At 37.7% G+C, this 17,928-nt stretch overlaps 2 protein-coding genes across 3 annotated transcripts; both read right to left on the reverse strand.

Moving 5' to 3' along the window:
* Nucleotides 1-260: 260 nt before the first annotated feature.
* Nucleotides 261-17,586, reverse strand: LOC148724165 (uncharacterized). Of its 2 annotated transcripts, none has more exons than XM_088732687.1 (4): nt 17,256-17,586; nt 3,777-4,163; nt 2,247-2,522; nt 261-1,248 (listed from the first exon to the last, which is right to left on the reverse strand). In XM_088732687.1, the coding sequence occupies exons 1-4, from the start codon at nt 17,293-17,295 to the stop codon at nt 1,091-1,093; spliced, it is 861 nt and encodes a 286-aa protein (XP_088588813.1). In that variant the 5' UTR covers nt 17,296-17,586; the 3' UTR covers nt 261-1,090. The 2 variants fall into 2 exon arrangements, with proteins under 2 accessions (XP_088588813.1, XP_088588812.1); XM_088732686.1 differs by lacking the exon at nt 17,256-17,586 and adding an exon at nt 5,293-5,761.
* On the reverse strand, nt 11,786-17,224 carry LOC148724166 (uncharacterized). The gene is made up of 6 exons (XM_088732676.1): nt 16,350-17,224; nt 14,845-15,288; nt 14,396-14,725; nt 14,003-14,068; nt 13,195-13,266; nt 11,786-12,340 (listed from the first exon to the last, which is right to left on the reverse strand). Coding segments are annotated over exons 1-6 (969 nt in total). The 5' UTR covers nt 16,351-17,224; the 3' UTR covers nt 11,786-12,284.
* Nucleotides 17,587-17,928: the final 342 nt, after the last annotated feature.

Raw genomic sequence — 17,928 nt, forward strand, 5'->3', positions numbered from 1 at the left:
ACATTCGTGAAATTCTAGATCTTTAAAAATGTTGCTGTTGAAAAAATATTCAAATAGCGCAGCAAATTCTTGCTGCGTGACAGTCTACTAACATTGGGCAAGATCGTAAGTTTGAATTTTAATTAAGCGCTCACCAAAGAAGCCAGTCCATGCCCCTGTTCTAGGAATTTTTTCGGTGAAGGAGTTGTGTTCTGAACTAACACTGTAAAATAAATTAAAGCTAAACAAAGAGAATTTTGGTTACCAATGCACTCATCAAATGGGTGCGTCAAATTTTTAATTCAAAAACCTGTAAATGGTTTTTATCAAAGCAACCGCATATCTTGTTTTGCAGAAAATTCTGTACCGTCCATAACAAAAAATGATTTTTATTTTAGTTTTATTTTATTTTAGTTTTCTATTTTTCTTTAGCAATTATTTTAGAGCAGACTTACAGTGTACTACAATAAAGACGCAAGTTCTATCTATAACTTACAAGAACTATCGGGTCAGCGGAGACAATTGAGAGACCGCATAGCAGTAGAAACTGGCAAGAGTCTAGGAAAGCGAAAAAATGGGAGAAACTGTATAGCCGATTTTGGTACCATTTCAGTATCCCAGCTAATGGTGGATTCTGTGATAAAGGATAATCAAGGGACAGAGCTGAATAACGTATACGCATGAGCCAGGTTTTGCCGCGGAAACACGGATTTTGAGTCGTTCGCATGGTTGATTTCCTATTCTGTTGCTTTGAGGCGTCGTTTTCCTTGCCGCTTTTCTTTTACAGAACAACCTCCAAAAATTTGGTACACCCCCTAAAAATTTTCAAAAATTGATTTTCTTCTTTAAACCTTTGGAAATAGGAAAGTGCCTTCGACGAAAACAGAGTTCCTCGGTTTTAAAGGTCAGCCCTTATTATTTTCCGCTAATTTCGCTAAATTTTAGACCTGGGATACTTGAGCCCGCGTTGTTGACCGCATACCCGCTGACGTAGCAGTTCATTATTCAGCTCTGTCTAATCAAGGCATACTCTTGTTCGCTCGCTTTTCCATATCGTCTTCCAGTCACTGACCCCCCCGAGGCTCCTCGTCAGCTCTAGGCAAGATATACTTCATGATGCTTGTACGTCAATTTGGGGCCCATAAGGGATGTTCCTTTTGCAGTAGCGCCCACGCAAACGAAAGACAATCACTGCAGCTACTAAAAAAACAGATACACCAACGACTACTGGCCACACAGCGTAATGTGATGTTGTATGAGGAGCTGGAACTGAAAAAGTTAGAAAGCACCTTAGCAGGATGGTTGATTATCATCATCGTCATCATTATTAGCCAATTCTGAAGTAATGTTAATACAAATTCAACAGTATGGCAGTACAATTGAGGAGATCTCAGATAGGGAAGGCTATGCCAGGGGAAGCCATCTTGGTCATCAATATTCCTGTGATTAAGTTGTGGATGAGTGGTTTGGCCAATGTAGACTCATTTCATAAATAAAATGCAACATCTTTTTTCTTTAATGTGGAGAGCTAATCGAACCAGAGATCGATATTGAGAGAGGATACCAAATTGTAAGACCTTGGTTGAGTAAAGTCAACTGCTTGCGATTGTGTTGGGAATTAGATAATTACCTGACAACACAACAGTTTTCCCGATTGTTACGACAATGATGTGGTCGATAACATGACTGGCGAGAAAGAAATCTTTACTTTACAAAAGATCAGATAGTCGAACTCATTGAATAGATAATGATCCAATTCGATTTCTTATCACAGAGCGTACCGATGAAACGATCTAGAATGAAAATCAAATCACTACATGCACCATTTTTAAATAAGTTTCAACTCCGATTATTGCATTGCTAGTGTTCTGATTGGTTCAGTCAAATCAGGTTATCAGCTCATATTCCGAGTCACCTTAAATGGAAATGCATAGCTCGGCTCCAACTGTTGCGGAGTTGGAAAAAGCTCCACTGAAATGTCCAAACGTTCAGGAATAAATGAAAATTTATAAAAGGGTATCATTCCATTTGCGCTTGTTGGATTCGAGATTGGTTACAACGATGGAGTAATTCAGTGTTAAGTCATCTACAGTGGAAACTCGCTGATTTGAATAAAGGCTGAAAGTTTCTAAAGAAACCGTGGTGCTGCGTCGGTGGGGGTAACAAGGCAATTTGGTTATATCAACTAAGTTGAAATTGTAAATTGGCCACTTAAGGCCCAGAGTAGCCCTTTCATGGGTATTCAGTTAGGTCGACAAACATATTACCTGTTGGCTCTTTTGATACATAATTATGTTCCATAACTGTAACCACAATCTCCTTATGGTCTTCACCAGCCTGACTATGAGCGCTGCACAGGTAGACTCCGCCGTCGCTTGGCGTCACTCCACTTAGAACCAATGTATCATTACCGACAATTCGCCCCTGTCTCGTCCATGTTATGTTTGGTGTAGGAAGTCCCTTTGCCTTGCTTTTTATACGCAAGTTGTCCCCAATGTTTATGGAAAAGTTTCTCTTTTTTGGACTGATTATTTTAGGAGAATCTGTTTAGATATTTGAGAGTTAGGTTTTTCTAAATTAGAAGTGAACGTCAGAGAAGGTCAACTAGTTGTCTCGAGTGTGACCGACCATTCCTTGCGTATTTAACAACGAATGGTCTTTTTTAAGACTTCATATAGTTGATACAGCAGATAGCAACTGAGACTAGTTTGAGATTTCTTTTTACCGCTGGTCAAATGAGTCATTAGATCCTTTGCATATGTGAATCAAGCAAGAACGTAGACTGTATAGGGTCATGGCAAAATCCATGCACTTTGCAGCCAGGAGATGTTGCTGTTCTACGATGAGGGGACAATCTGTGGCCCTGAGTGGGTGGGGGGGAAGCAATACCTAGTAATAGGCTGTAACTGCAATGGGTGACTAACTCTTCTGTAAGGAACAATTTTTAACGCGAGTTATGAAATATTTAATTTCAACAAATGGTGTCACTGGCCGGCATGGATCGAACGAAACGAAACGAAATGGAACGGTTAAAAATGCAAAGGAAATAGCCAACGAAAACCTATTACAATATAAATTAAGCTAAATATACATAGGTAAGCTACAACGAAAATAACGATGAAAACTACATAATACAAAACTTACATTTGTTGCGATATAGACGAGTCACTGTCTACCGGCGAAAAAGCTGCACAAAGTGGTACGACGAAAAACAACAGAACTTACTGGGTAAAACTGAACAAACTACGATGAACAATACGGTTTAAATACATATTATGTTACGTAACGTTTAAACGAATTGACACGAAGCATAGCGCACGCCTAATTTTTACTGCAATTAGTACTGTTTGACTGAAAGAACAATAAACAAAGGAAAAAGAATAAGGGAATGTGCCGCTGGACGGGCCCGTTCGCATTTTTACGACTGGATTTATTATAATGGGGTGACATTTTTAATAGGGTTATTAGAATAGGGTCACACATTTTCGGGGTTTTTGGAGTTGAGTAGATTCTAGTGAGTAACTCTAGGGATTTGCAAATGTGTCAATGAATTTTAGGATGACCCACTTGAAAGGGTTTACAAGGTAGATGTATAAACAGAAAGTTGCTGAATTGGATTAATAAAATTACATTTACTCAAAACTGGCTAATATAGGATCTATGGTAGGCCACTGAATGATTATAGGGCAAGGGTTCTGAGAGGCCAGCAGCACACATCCAGAAAATATTTACCCAAGTACCCTCTCATTCCGGGTCTGTGGCATCCCTGTGCAAATAAAATATAAAAAATATATTACCCTCAAGAAGAAGCTTTACAGGATCCGTCAAAGGAGACTGATGAAGACCAAGCTCCACCTGAAGACAGTAATCATTCTCGTCCTTCATGTTCAAATCATGGAGTATGAATGCAACATGGAGATTGGTCATGTTAAAGTCGCAGCTAATCTTCCTCTCATAGTTTGGTCTTATCAGTACCTCACCATATCTATCGATGGCCAAGAGTTTTGTTTTCAGGAATCCTGGATCTTTCCAGATTCCAAACACCACTTCAAATATGCTACTGTTCCATGTCTCTGAAGGAGGCAGTCCAAGCGTCCAGTTAAGCGTAGCTTTGTCTTCTCTACGGACAATCAGAGGATCACTTGGTGCAGAAACAATTCTGGGATACCTTGCTTGGCACAATGCTATAAAATCGTGAAAATAAAATGGAAAGGAAAAACAAATAGAAAGTGCAATGTCGCATAAAGCCAGAGTCAAAAGTAACCACTTGAGCTATTAAATCGCTCCTTTAGTTGAATGGTCGAAGCTTTGTTTAGTACTCCTTTATGTCATAATGATATCTTCACCAATCCAACTTTTTTCTCTTCCATGGAAATTGCTTTTGAAATGATCTATTTTTCCCATATTTTCGCATTTTTTACATCATACTTATTCAAATGTAATTGCCCTTTCGCTGTTTCCGCGTATTCCATCTCCAGCTCGGTGGTTCCAAGATTCTTTCCTTTCCAACACAGTAATTCGTTAAGGTAAACACACTTAAAGATATGCAAATTTCGTTCTGGCTTTTTCTCAGAAAAATAGGATGTTTACAAACGACTTGCTTGAAAGGAAACGACATAAATGATTCTCAGAAATTTAAGTTGGATCGTTCTTGAGTATTTGCATATTTTCTCCGATGAAACAAAAGAGAGACTGTTAAAAAAATTTCGTGAGAAATCATCTCCGTTCGATAATTTATGATATGCCTTGTGGCGAATTTCTGCCACAAGCACAGCTTCAACCCGCCTCAAAGATAGAAAATACAGTACTCTTTCAGTTTCTGTTTTTAAACACCGTAGCTGTCTCAGTTTTTCATATCTCTACAGTGAGTCTCTTGGGGTGGAAAATTCAAAGTGTACCTAATTTCGACAGAGTTACGATGTTATTCCATCCCACTGAATACCCTCCTCTTACTTTTCGCTTTCACTAAAGCAGATAGTTACCCTGAATCGAAATAGATAATATCCTCAGCTGACTTATTTTTCCTGTACATCATCTATCAGTCGCTTTTGATTCTGTTTCTCTCGCTTAAATTACGCTGGCAAGGTATCAAATAGTGGCTTTGACCTACGTATTTCGCGAGCTTCGACTTTGAAGCGTAGGCGTCATTTCAGTGTAACGATTGTGCTTCCCTGGTTTCCGCGTTTATTAAACGTAGACCTTTCACTCTTTTCTCCATGTTCTCGATGAAACTAATGCGTTGTCTTTGTGATTTTCTCCATAAATCGGTCAGTAGCGAATCATTTAACGTAAAGGGTTGTATGTTCAACGTACCTGACAGCCACAAGGACATCAAAAGAATAACTGGAAACATGGTGGCGGTTTCTGGTTGACACTGCGTGGGAGGATCGTTTTCTCATGCAATGCAAGTTTGCAATGACAAAGTTAAAATTTTACGGTAAACACGAAGTTATTCACTAAAAATAAGGCATCCTTCAGGCTAAAATCCACAGTAAATCAGAATCCAAACAGAGTGCACAGAATTTCGCTTTAAGTAGAACGCTATTCTTTACATTCGTAAAAATTCATGTTTCCCAGAAAAAACCATTAGCCTATCGGGGGTTTCCCCATTCATTTGTTGTGATGAATACCAATTGCAGAACGTAATTATTTGGGTGTGAAGGGAACATATAAGTTAGGCTGCCTTCTAAGAAGGAAATTTCGTAATGCGACGCTGCCCAGCCCAAACAAATAATATTTTAGAACTTAGAGTTTTGAAAGCAAGTGGAGAAGAGAAGAGGAGGAGCAAGAACCTTTTTTAACAGTGCACTTAACCTCTTCCTCCGACAATACCAACAAACAATTCCAAATTTCTTTCTATTCTAAGCCTATTCCAAATTCCTCCCTTTCCGCGCCAAAGATGTGTTTATATAGTACCTGGTAAGCTACAAAGCTGGAAATTACACAGTTATCTAGTGAAAGACATGCATAGGTTAGATTTCTAATTTATTCCTTTATTATCCAACTACACTCCGTAGAGTACAAATAATGCCCTAGACGAGTGCAAATATCACGCGGTATTTGTACTCCAGAGAACCGGTTAGACGGGTTTCCTTGCATCGCGCGAGCGAAGAATTCGACTGAAGTTACGAAAAAAAAATGGCGGATAATTTGAATCATATTTCTAACGACGAAGAGTCGGAATGGCTGGCAAATGTAGATCCAAGTTTATTAGATGAATCGAACGAAGAAAAACAGCTAGACGACCAGGAAATTTCTTCATTTATTGAAGGAATAGAAACAGCAACACGACAACGCGCCAATTCCGTTTCGCTTCGCATACTTCCGTCACGCACTCCCCGCAAGGTAAATACCGGTATCCACGAAATTCGCCCGCACTGAAATAACGATTTGGCGGGTTGGATAATAAACTTATTAGACGTTTTGTTGTGTAGTATCGCTGAGTATTTTTACTCGTTATTTGTATTTTGACGAGCCCTACGGGCTCGTCAAAATACGGCACAACTCGTAAAAATACACAGCAATACTCCAAAACAAAACGTCTAATAAGATATATTTATTCTGAACTCTCACTCTTAAATTAGCGTTTCTCAGAAAATGGACACATGGTGTAAATAATTGTTGGACTCCATGCCAAAAACGATTCGAAAGCATCATAACTCGAAGGGAATACACCATGTGTCTGAAGTACGAATATGAGCCACTGTCTTTAAAAAATATTTTGAGTCACCTTTTGGACGGTTAAAGTAAATGACTTCCTATTTCCCATTTGTACGTGGAAGGAAGACATAAAACGCTGGAGGGCATATACATGCAAAGCGCCAGCTCTAGACTATTATACCCAAAAAAGAAAGCGTTCATGTTACATCCTTTTTTCCAATTTCTGCCCTAATCTCGGTAGTTTCAAATCTCGGCTACGGTCTTTTGCAAGTCTCCGTTGACTGCTATAAATCTTATTCCCCTGAAGTTTACTGGAAGCTGGGGTTAAGAGCATTTGGTATACGTCTGTTACGTAACGTTATGCTATTTTAGTTTAAATAAAAAGATTAGACTTGATATATCAACAATCCAAACCTGAGGGCCTCATCATTTAGATAACTCCTTGGGTTAATGAGCGTCCCTCCTTAAATAAAGTTTCTTGATTGATTGATTGATTGACCTCTTCGTTTTTGGCGGTTGACAACATCCACGAATCTCTGGTTTGATGCATAATTTTATCGTCTCCTTGAAATTTCTGAATATCAAGGTTGACTGTCTCTTTGAGTCATACGCTCCAACTTGAAATCTGACATTTCCTCCAGCGTTATTCTTCACAATTAAATCTTGTATTTGAGAACGTTTGTTAATATATATAGGCTACATATCTCCTCGTTTAATCATGTCAGTTAACGTTATTTTTACAAAACCTGTCAGGTGTTTTATTTTTCTAGCCTACCTGTCTTAACATGCAACTCTGGACTCAAATAGGATTTTAATAGTTTGATACACACGACAAACAAACAATTCGCTGCTCTTTAAATAGATGTATTATCAACAATTGGAGCCAAATCAATTTTATCTCTCATCCGTAACTTATATATCTTATTAAGCAAGCGCGAGGGCCGTACTGGGAGAATATCGGCTCGAGGGCAGATATTCTGCCGGTACGGTCCCGAGCAAGCTTGGTTAATAAGGGATTTATTACACGACTGAAGTTCAAAGAGACACAAGTGCGGTATAATTCGGGACCATTCGGGACAGTGCCCGGTCCAATACTTAGAGAAAATTGGACCGGCAATAGAGCATTCTGATTGGTTGATTTTAGTTATTGGCCCTCTGACTGTCCGAGTCGTGTAATAAATCTTGTTAAAATCTTTCGTGCAAAACGTTCAGATTCCACTGATGCCATTAATCAAGCTGGTGCCTTATTGGCATGGGTTGCCTTGTTATTGATATATAATTCATCGCCATTCTATCATGTGTGTGGACTAGATAATATACATGGCGCCAAGGTTTATAATCTATGATTTCTCCATTGAGATAACAGTGTTGTGACAGAAAAAGTTATAAGCTTTTGCTTTTCTAAGAATCCTATCGCCTGACATTCTAAACCCCGGAGAGAAGAGAGAAGAGAAGAGAAGATTTGAACCTGCTTTGGTAAACTTGCTTGGCCGGCCAATCTTGGGTTTAACCGTACCGTGTGTATGCACCACATGTGTCGGGGATACAGTCGGTACCAGTTGTGCTCGTACCTCGCAGTATTACTTTTGTAAAATGAAATATGTCTAACGCCAGTTACACCCTCTGGACACTGTACATATTACGTATTCCAAGTACAGTAGAAAGTGATCAGCTTACCTTTCTTATAGACTTTAATCCATAAGGAGTCCAGTTCACGGTATACAGATATTAGATGGCTTCCAAAGTAAGGATCTGAGAGATTTCTCATTGCAGCAATGACGTCACCAGATGCATTCACAGTCAATGAGAAGTGTGCCTTACATTCCTCTTCCGTGAGGAATTCGTTTTTGTAGCATTTAAAATTACCGTTTTTCAATCTTGCAAAAGATTGATAAATAAAGGATAGATAAATAAAAAAATAAAGAAAAAAATAGCTGTTCTTAACAGAGGCGGGAGTTGTTTATCGTCTGTCTTTCAAACCATTAATACCCATTCGCTCCAAAAAGAAAACCTTAGATGCAATACAATTTTAGATAATACATTCGATAGGTTGAAATCTTACGGTATTAGCTTAGCGTAGTGAGTCGGTGATATCATACGCCAGAACCGTAAGGGTTTGTTTAATTTTATATTTCCTCTTGATGTCACCAGGTATGCCTGCAGCTCCTCCAATTTTTCTCTAACGTGTCAACCTCCTCTGGTAAGCGTAGAAATTAAAAAGAAAGTCACTTTTAACATGACGTTAAACCTGTTATATTTTAACTTTCGAGTATTCGCGTTTCGGGATTGATACACTGCGTCTTTCTTAGATTTTTCTGTTATATAAGTTTGGTAACCTCTGCTATAACCACATACAATGTAAGTGTCTTTAATCTAAACTAACAATCCATGCTCTTGGAAACTTTAGCTACTGAAATACGAAATTTGTCTAGAATGTTTCTTTCGCTGGGAAAGTTTGATTTAAACGCGTGCGCAGACTAGCTAGAACAATAGTATATTTCAAACTTGACACTGAATAAAGAAAGATCAGACTTAGGATTTGACAAGGAAGATATTTGCAACAACCTATAAAAATAGCTGGATTTCATTTGTACATGTAAATTTCACAAATCAATTCCAAATATCGATCAAGTTTTCTTTTTAGTTTTAATGTTGAGTTGGTGTTGTTATTGGCCTTAAAGAAGTTGAAAAGTTTTAAATAGTATCTAATGTCACCCTATAAATGAATTTCCTGGGAGGTGGAATTGTAGCAACATTTTGACATAAAACACAATAATAAACTTAGTTGATCTGAAAAAAGTATTTATTTCACCATCTACTAACACTTTCACTGGTTCTTTATGACAAAATTTTAACCTGAAAGTCTTTTGAAAAGGCTTGGGCATATGTTGAAATTGGTTGCCTGTTGGGTAGAAAATTGTTTTCAAGGTCCTTCTCTTGACCAATAAATCGCCACGTATGATCTGGTTCCTGGATACCTGAGTCACGACATCTGGAAAGCAATCTTCAGAGGAGAAGTCAATGGGCAGAGTCAGCAAACAAGCTCTGCGTCCCCATGAGCAAGCTGAAGAACTATGGTGATCAGGTGTTTCCAATTGCAGCTCCTATCCTATGAAACCATCTCCCTCCACAAATAAGATTAGAAACCCTATCCAAATTTAAATCTAAACCTAAAACATACCCATTTAATGCTACATATTAGTTCTATTTTATTTATTTATTTGTTTAACAATTTACCAATGGCAGGTGAATTTACAATAGGACAAGGTTGTCCCCTACTAGGTAAATTATTTTACCCTATCCCCTAAAAGCAGACAAAATTGAAACCCAACCACTTACAAGCCTCCATGCTAAAAACAAAACAAAACAAAAAAAAAGTTGTTTAACATGTACAAGAATCAAGAGCATTGGAACGACGACATTTTACACAAACTAATTTAAAGGGAAGGACGTCGTCTTGATTTAAGACTTTGCTGAGTCTTAGATAAAAGAAGGACTTTAGTTTTTGACGAAAGACGGTAGTTTTTTCTGCTCTTATGTTATCTGGTAAGGCGTTCCATATGTTACAGATTCTTACAAAAAAGGAATCGCTATAGAGTGAGGTTTTAGCTTCTCATTTTTGAGAAAATGACCAGAGGCGCCATGGCGCGAGCGCCCACTACAAAACTCAAAGAGGTAGTTTCTTTTCAGATCAATTAAACCTAATTTTCACTTAAATGTAAACCGATAGAAAGTGTACTCTATTGCTTAATTATCTAACAGGTCATTTTCCTGTCCATGTTGCTCTCTCCGGAGAGAAAATGCATTAACTCCAAACCAAAGTAGTCACGGTATAGACATAATGATCAATGCTACAGTGAATACATACATACATACATACTTTATTGCATAGCTCCCCCCTGGGGGCTCTTCCGCCATACATGAATATAAGATATTAAGTCGTAAAAACGTCATAATAAGATAACATGATATTAAAAAAAAAAAAAAAAAAAAAAAATTAGCTTATATTTCAATACTAAAGTCACATGTTACGAATTAAGAATATTCTTAAAAATTTTCTTTTTAAAACCACTTAGGCTATCTGTGTCTCTGATAAATTTGGGTAAAAAATTATAACTTTTAGCCCCACGGAAGGCAAAAGCCCTTTGCCCAGCCGCGATCCTGCACTTGGGTACCACTAAAACCTCATTACCTATAAAAAAAAAATGAAAGAGAGAGTAAAAATCTTTTGTGTTCTTTTTCTTGTCTTGTACATCTATCATGACTGATAAATGATACAGAGGGTTTCTGTTTACTAAGACTCAACCACCCTTACCGAGAGAAGTAACAACACATGTTCTAACGCATGTCTTCGAACCTTGCCTGTGGAGGGTGGAGAATGTGAACCATGCCTGTAAAGGGTGGGGAATTCATTTCTTATAAAATTCATTTCTTATGAAAAGGGAATCGCTATAGAGTGAGGTTTTAGCTTTCTTATTTTTGAGAAAAAGACCAGAGGCGCCACGGCGCGAGCGCCCACTACAAAACTCAAAAGAGGTAGTTTCTTTTCAGATCAATTAAACCTAATTTGCACTTAAAGAAAAAGATTTTAAACATATTTTCTAATAGTTTTCTAATGATAATATTTTATTTGTGAGAGTTTTGACTATTATAATTTTATTTGATAAGTAAAAATGTGTTATTATCCATAGACTTTTGTACAGTGCCTAAAACTTCAGGATTAGGCGCCCTAGAGGTAATCGTATTATTATTATTATTATTATTATTATTATTATTGTTATTATTGTTATTATAGATTGGCCAACTCATGCTACAACTCAAGTTATACCAACATTGAATGCACAGTTTTGTCTCAGGGAGTCCATTTTTCCACTTATGCTGTAACAAGCTGACAAATCTTTGTAATTTCGACCCAACCATTTTCTTCATGCGTCAAAACACTAAAAGGGTGCTCCTTGTCTATGTGCCCCTAGACATTGTAGGGAAGGAGGCAGGTCAAATTAAAATTAAAAGGAGGGGGTGCTCATTAATTTCAGTTCTATTTGTGGGAGAGTCCTTGCTTTTCCAGATTCCTCAGAACTTGCGACAAATTCCTTGTATCAATGTTTAGTTTGGGTTTAAGCATTTGTAAAAATACCATGCAATATTGAAATCTTAGACCTGAGTATTTAATGCCATCCAAACAACATAACATGTAACAATGTGGTAACTGCATGTAATCACACAACCGCAAACAAGGGAAGTCAGGTTACAGACTCACCCGTTACAACTTTTGAGGGCTTAAGAATAAATATGGTAAAAAGTTCCAATTAATACAAAGTTGAAATTCTGAAAGCTGAAAGATATACATTACAAACATCAAACCCTACGCATCCATGGCAAAATATTATCATTTATATTTATATATTATATAAATTAATACTCCAGTCTAAGTGCTCTTGTGAAGAATTATTTGCCACACCCGGCAGCCTGCGCCTCGTGGTTTAAATAATTTCCTCATGTCCTCGCAACATTCAGGCACGGTTTATCAGCCAGTAAACCGATAGAAAGTGTACTTTATTGCTTAATTATCTAACAGGTCATTTTCTTGTCCATGTTGCTCTCTCCGGAGAGAAAATGCATTAATTAACTCCAAACCAAAGTAGTCACGGTACGGACATAATGATCAATGCTACAGTGAATACCACTAAAACCTCATTACCTATAAAAAAAATGAAAGAGAGAGTAAAAATCTTTTGTGTTCTTTTTCTTGTCTTGTACATCTATCATGACTGATAAATGATACAGAGGGTTTCTGTTTACTAAGACTCAACCACCCTTACCGAGAGAAGTAACAACACACGTTCTAACGCATGTCTTCGAACCTTGCCACTGGAGGGTGGAGAATGTGAACCATGCCTGTAAAGGGTGGGGAATTTAAGCCTTACATGGGAATTTGAATTAGAAATGTCAAGTCTTTCCAGTAGAATACAAGTGTTATATTTCTTAATGCAGAGGCGTTTAAATGTAATTTTAAAGACTTCACTTTTGCATTTGAATGGCTGATGGGGAAAGATATGCAAGGTCTAGGTTTTAAAGCTTCGTCAGTGGTGGCTGATCTTGCCTTTTACGACAAAATTAACCATCAAATCTGGCACTCGGGTAGGGCACTTGAGCACAATTTATGTCTCGAGAGAAAGAATTTGAACAAATCGATATTCAAAAGTTCAAATGCCAGGAGTTTCCGGGGGGGGAGGGGGAAGGGAGACATCAAAGCTTCATATTGATCAACCCATTACACTTACAAATAGATCTACTCCAAACTTAAAATTGTAGCAAAGTAAACTACTCCAACGCACACAAATATTAAATGACGAGTGCAAAAAAGCAACAATAACAACAACAGCAATAACTAGCTGGCTTGATTCTTACAGGTTTTAACGAAAAACAATTACAAATGCTCGGAACACCTCAACTTGCCTTGAGTTTAAAATTATTCAATAAAAATCCAAATAATTCAATAATTTAATTCAACTTTACTTAACTAACAAACATAATTTTACATTGAACTCTTACCTCTGACTGGTGGCTTTTCAGATATTCTTTGAACACCCGGAGACACAGTGCTCACCCCAGATGGTATCGTGACTGCCCCAAAAAAGAAAGAAATTGAAACATTCATGGAAAAAATGTAACAATTCTAAGGTTCAAAATCAATTTTACAGCTGTTTACTAGTCTTAAGAAGGGACTTCGAGCATTGACATATCTCTCAATTGAGAGATATGTCAATGAAAGTGATATGCTCGTAGATCTGAATCTTAATTTTCTTTGTTGGATCGTCTGCATGAAGTACGCAAGTCAAGTGGACAATCTAGCCGGAGCTTATCCCTATTTCATACACTGTAGCATGAAGCCATTAAGGAGTATAACAGCATAACTACTCCGCCCCTAGGTGAGGTACCAGCTTACCCTCTAGCATTTCATTAGGCTTCCCTGACAATTTGCTGCCCCCCATTCATACTACCGGGTGGAGACAGTGGGTACTGTGTGAGTTTTGTGTATTGGCCAAAAACGCAACACAATTACGCGGCCAAACGTGAACCTCTCAGCCCGGAGTTCAGCTCACTAACCATTTTAGGCACTGGTAATTTGCGCTCACTTGTTTTTAGTTTCTCCTTGAATATCTTTTTTACAGGCTTTGGCAGTAGAGAATAGTTCGATCTTCTTCATTGCTACAGCTTTCTCGCATAAATCAAGCATTTCTGCTTTTTTCTTTTTGTACATATTTTGTATTATGAGTTTATCTTTTCATACTCTAATTTCCTATCAGCTCACTGTTTGGACTATATGAGTTTACTCATAGGTTTTATAATCGATACTAACCGGAATAACTGCTCTTTACCCTGGGAGATGATGTCTCATCATTTGTTATTTTTACGGTTGATCTTTCTAAGAGAAGGCAAGAAAAGCAGAAGGCAAAGATTATTGACAAGTTCAAGTTAGCTGATCGGAAATTTACCAGGAGAAACTGATTTTAAAACATCCCATAGATGAGAAAAAAAAAATTTGTCGGCCTTACTGGTAAACTCGAAGGGTCAGTGCATTGGGAGCAGCTCAAAAGTATCGCGGGTTAAGTTGAGCGAATAATCATCATCAAATATCATTGAATGACCAAATTAAAGAAAATGAACAGTCTTTCTTAAATTCAGCTTTGGTTAAAGCTGTAGCCTGGCTTTAGCGTCAGTAAATTATAAAAAACATACTTGCATTCGTTACCTTGTACATTAAGACTGATTTCCTCCAATATCGTATCATGGAGCCTCGGAAGAAACTTTTCACAAAGGTATCGACCAGCATCTTGTAAAGTTACATTTCTTAGTTTAAAAGAAACGTAAGTTTCGTTCACTGAGAAGTCATCAACAGGACAGGGTGTACTGGGGATTTCAGTAACTTTATAGCAACTGAACCTTTGGTCTACTCTGTCCTTTCCGATAATGACAATGTCTTCGTTATTTTTGGAGAGTGTGTACTTCGCACGGGCAACAGTTCGGTCCTGTATAGATCTCGTAAACGATACGTCAAAATCCTCCATTATGTAGGCTGACTCTTAAAAAAAGGTAGAATTTCAGAGTTTTTCAGGTTACATTTCATCATTCATACACAACTGAATAGGGTTAAGCCGGGCAAGTCTTGTTCAAGGATATCAATGAGTTACTTTGCCTTACCATTACGGACGATCGAGCTGCCATGTTGAACCACGTATGAGGGTCCTGTGGTAACAATCACAGAATGCTTGAGTGGCATCTGACTCAAGCCAAGCTCAACGTTCACTCCATACAACGCCCCATCTTGAATAGCAAAGTTTTTAAGAGTGAATGTTAGTTTGTATTTTGAGTAGCTCCAACCCATTTTCCTGTCATATCCGTCTCGCACCGTAAAATTTCCACCACTGTCTACAACAACAAGCTTCTTGGTCATGAAGTTCCCATCATGTATTGATCCATAGATGCCAAAGGTGATTTCATGCACGCCAGGGGCACTAAATGGGCCAGCCGGTTTACCTCCCAAATAGTTGTATGAGAAGCTCCAGCCTAAAGTGACATCCTTGTCCACTATGGCCTTTATCGGACTCTTTGGTATGTCATTTGTAAAGCTTATACTACAAGACACTATTAAAATCAAAGAAGTACAAAAAGTGCAAAACCAATTAATCAAGAGATCAATCGATTGAAATGTAATATCTCTAATTCAACCTATATATTTCAAAACAATTTTGACGAAGAAAAGACTAATATTTTTAATAAACATTGTTTCAACTCATTCTCAGCTTAAATGGTTTACAATTTAATGCCCGGCCCCTATGACTCGCTAATCGTGTTATCTCTTTTCCATCATCAACAATTTCCTTCAGTCCCAAACCAGCAAACTGATTTCAATGCTTTTCGTTTACAAGACAAATTTCAAATTTCCAAGGTGATCCATTATGTCGCGAATTAGCACCGTTAAAGTGCATCGTGTTTGGCCATCTAAATCCTCATTTCGATGCATTTAAATTCATGTACGTAGTCGTTCTTTGCTTGTTTTTTTTTTTTTAAGTAATTGTAGATCGATAAATTTGTCACCGTCATATGTCGAGGTTTTCATTCCAGAGAAATTCATCCACCACTGTCTCATCCAAGAGTTTTGGTGTGAATACCCTTACTAAAAGGTGAAAATTTTTGACTCAACCATAAAAAAATTCCAAAGTTATCATTGGTTCTGATTGAAATGATTTCCCATGTTATATTCGGGACTTTGGACAAGCCAAGACAGTACTTGTTGGTGATGAGAGTGTCGAAACAGAAGATTTCATGAGTAAAAAAAGCTAGTGCGTTTAAATCTTTGTACATTTCTTAGCCTACGATTATCATCCGTTGTTCGAGAATGAGCCTGCGCTCATCGAAGAAAAAAAACTCGAGGAAAAATCGGAAATCGGGGTATATACCATGAAGTATAAATCAAAATAACCAATATTTGTGTGGTCTGAGTAAGGGAACCTCAACAGCGAATTAAGAGTCAAAAGTAACCACTTGAGCTATTAAATCGCTCCTTTAGTTGAATGGTCGAAGCTTTGTTTAGTACTCCTTTATGTCATAACGATATCTTCACCAATCCAACTTTTTTCTCTTCCATGGAAATTGCTTTTGAAATGATCTATTTTTCCCATATTTTCGCATTTTTTACATCATACTTATTCAAATGTAATTGCCCTTTCGCTGTTTCCGCGTATTCCATCTCCAGCTCGGTGGTTCCAAGATTCTTTCCTTTCCAACACAGTAATTCGTTCAGGTAAACTCACTTAAAGATATGCAAATTTCGTTCTGGCTTTTTCTCAGAAAAATAGGATCGATGTTTACAAACGACTTGCTTGAAAGGAAACGACATAAATGATCCTCAGAAATTTAAGTTGGATCGTTCTTGAGTATTTGCATATTTTCTCCGATGAAACAAAAGAGAGACTGTTAAAAAAATTTCGTGAGAAATCATCTTCGTTCGATAATTTATGATATGCCTTGTGGCGAATTTCTGCCACAAGCACAGCTTCAACCCGCTTCAAAGATAGAAAATATAGTACTCTTTCAGTTTCTGTTTTTAAACACCGTAGCTGTCTCAGTTTTTCATATCTCTACAGTGAGTCTCTAGGGGTGCAAAATTCAAAGTGTACCTAATTTCGACAGAGTTACGATGTTATTCCATCCGCTTCGGATAAAACACTGAATACCCTCCTCTTACTTTTCGCTTTCACTTTAGCAGATAGTTACCCTGAATCAAAATAGATAATATCCTCAGCTGACTTCTTTTTCCTGTACATCATCTATCAGTCGCTTTTGATTCTGTTTCTCTCGCTTAAATTACGCTGGCAAGGTATCAAATAGTGGCTTTGACCTACGTATTTCGCGAGCTTCGACTTTGAAGCGTAGGCGTCATTTCAGTGTAACGATTATGCTTCCCTGGTTTCCGCGTTTATTAAACGTAGACCTTTCACTCTTTTCTCCATGTTCTCGATGAAACTAATGCGTTGTCTTTGTGATTTTCTCCATAAATCGCTCAGTAGCGAATCATTTAACGTAAAGGGTTGTCATGATGTTCAACGTACCTGACAGCCACAAGGACATCAAAAGAATAACTGGAAACATGGTGACGGTTTCTAGTTGACACTGCGCGGGAGGATCGTTTTCTCATGCAATGCAAGTTTGCAATAACATAGTTAAAATTTTACAGTAAACACGAAGTTATTCACTAAAAATAAGGCATCCTTCAAGCTAAAATCCACAGTAAATCAGAATCCAAACAGAGTGCACAGAATTTCGCTTTAAGTAGAACGCTATTCTTTACATTCGTAAAAATTCATGTTTCCCAGAAAAAACCATTAGCCTATCGGGGGTTTCCCCATTCATTTGTTGTGATGAATACCAATTGCAGAACGTAATTATTTGGGTGTGAACGGGAACTATAAGTTAGGCTGCCTTCTAAGAAGGAAATTTCGTAATGCGACGCTGCCCAGCCCAAACAAATAATATTTTAGAACTTAGAGTTTCGAAAGCAAGTGGAGAAGAGAAGAGGAGGAGCTAGAACCTTTTTTAACAGTGCACTTAACCTCTTCCTCCGACAATACCAACAAACAATTCCAAATTTCTTTCTATTCTAAGCCTATTCCAAATTCCTCCCTTTCCGCGCCAAAGATGTGTTTATCTAGTACCTGGTAAGCTACAATACAAGGCTGGAAATTACACAGTTATCAAGTGAAAGACATGCATAGGTTAGATTTC

This window comes from Stylophora pistillata, chromosome 9, assembly GCF_964205215.1.
Source record: "Stylophora pistillata chromosome 9, jaStyPist1.2, whole genome shotgun sequence".
In the NCBI taxonomy this organism is placed as follows: Eukaryota; Metazoa; Cnidaria; class Anthozoa; order Scleractinia; family Pocilloporidae; genus Stylophora; species Stylophora pistillata.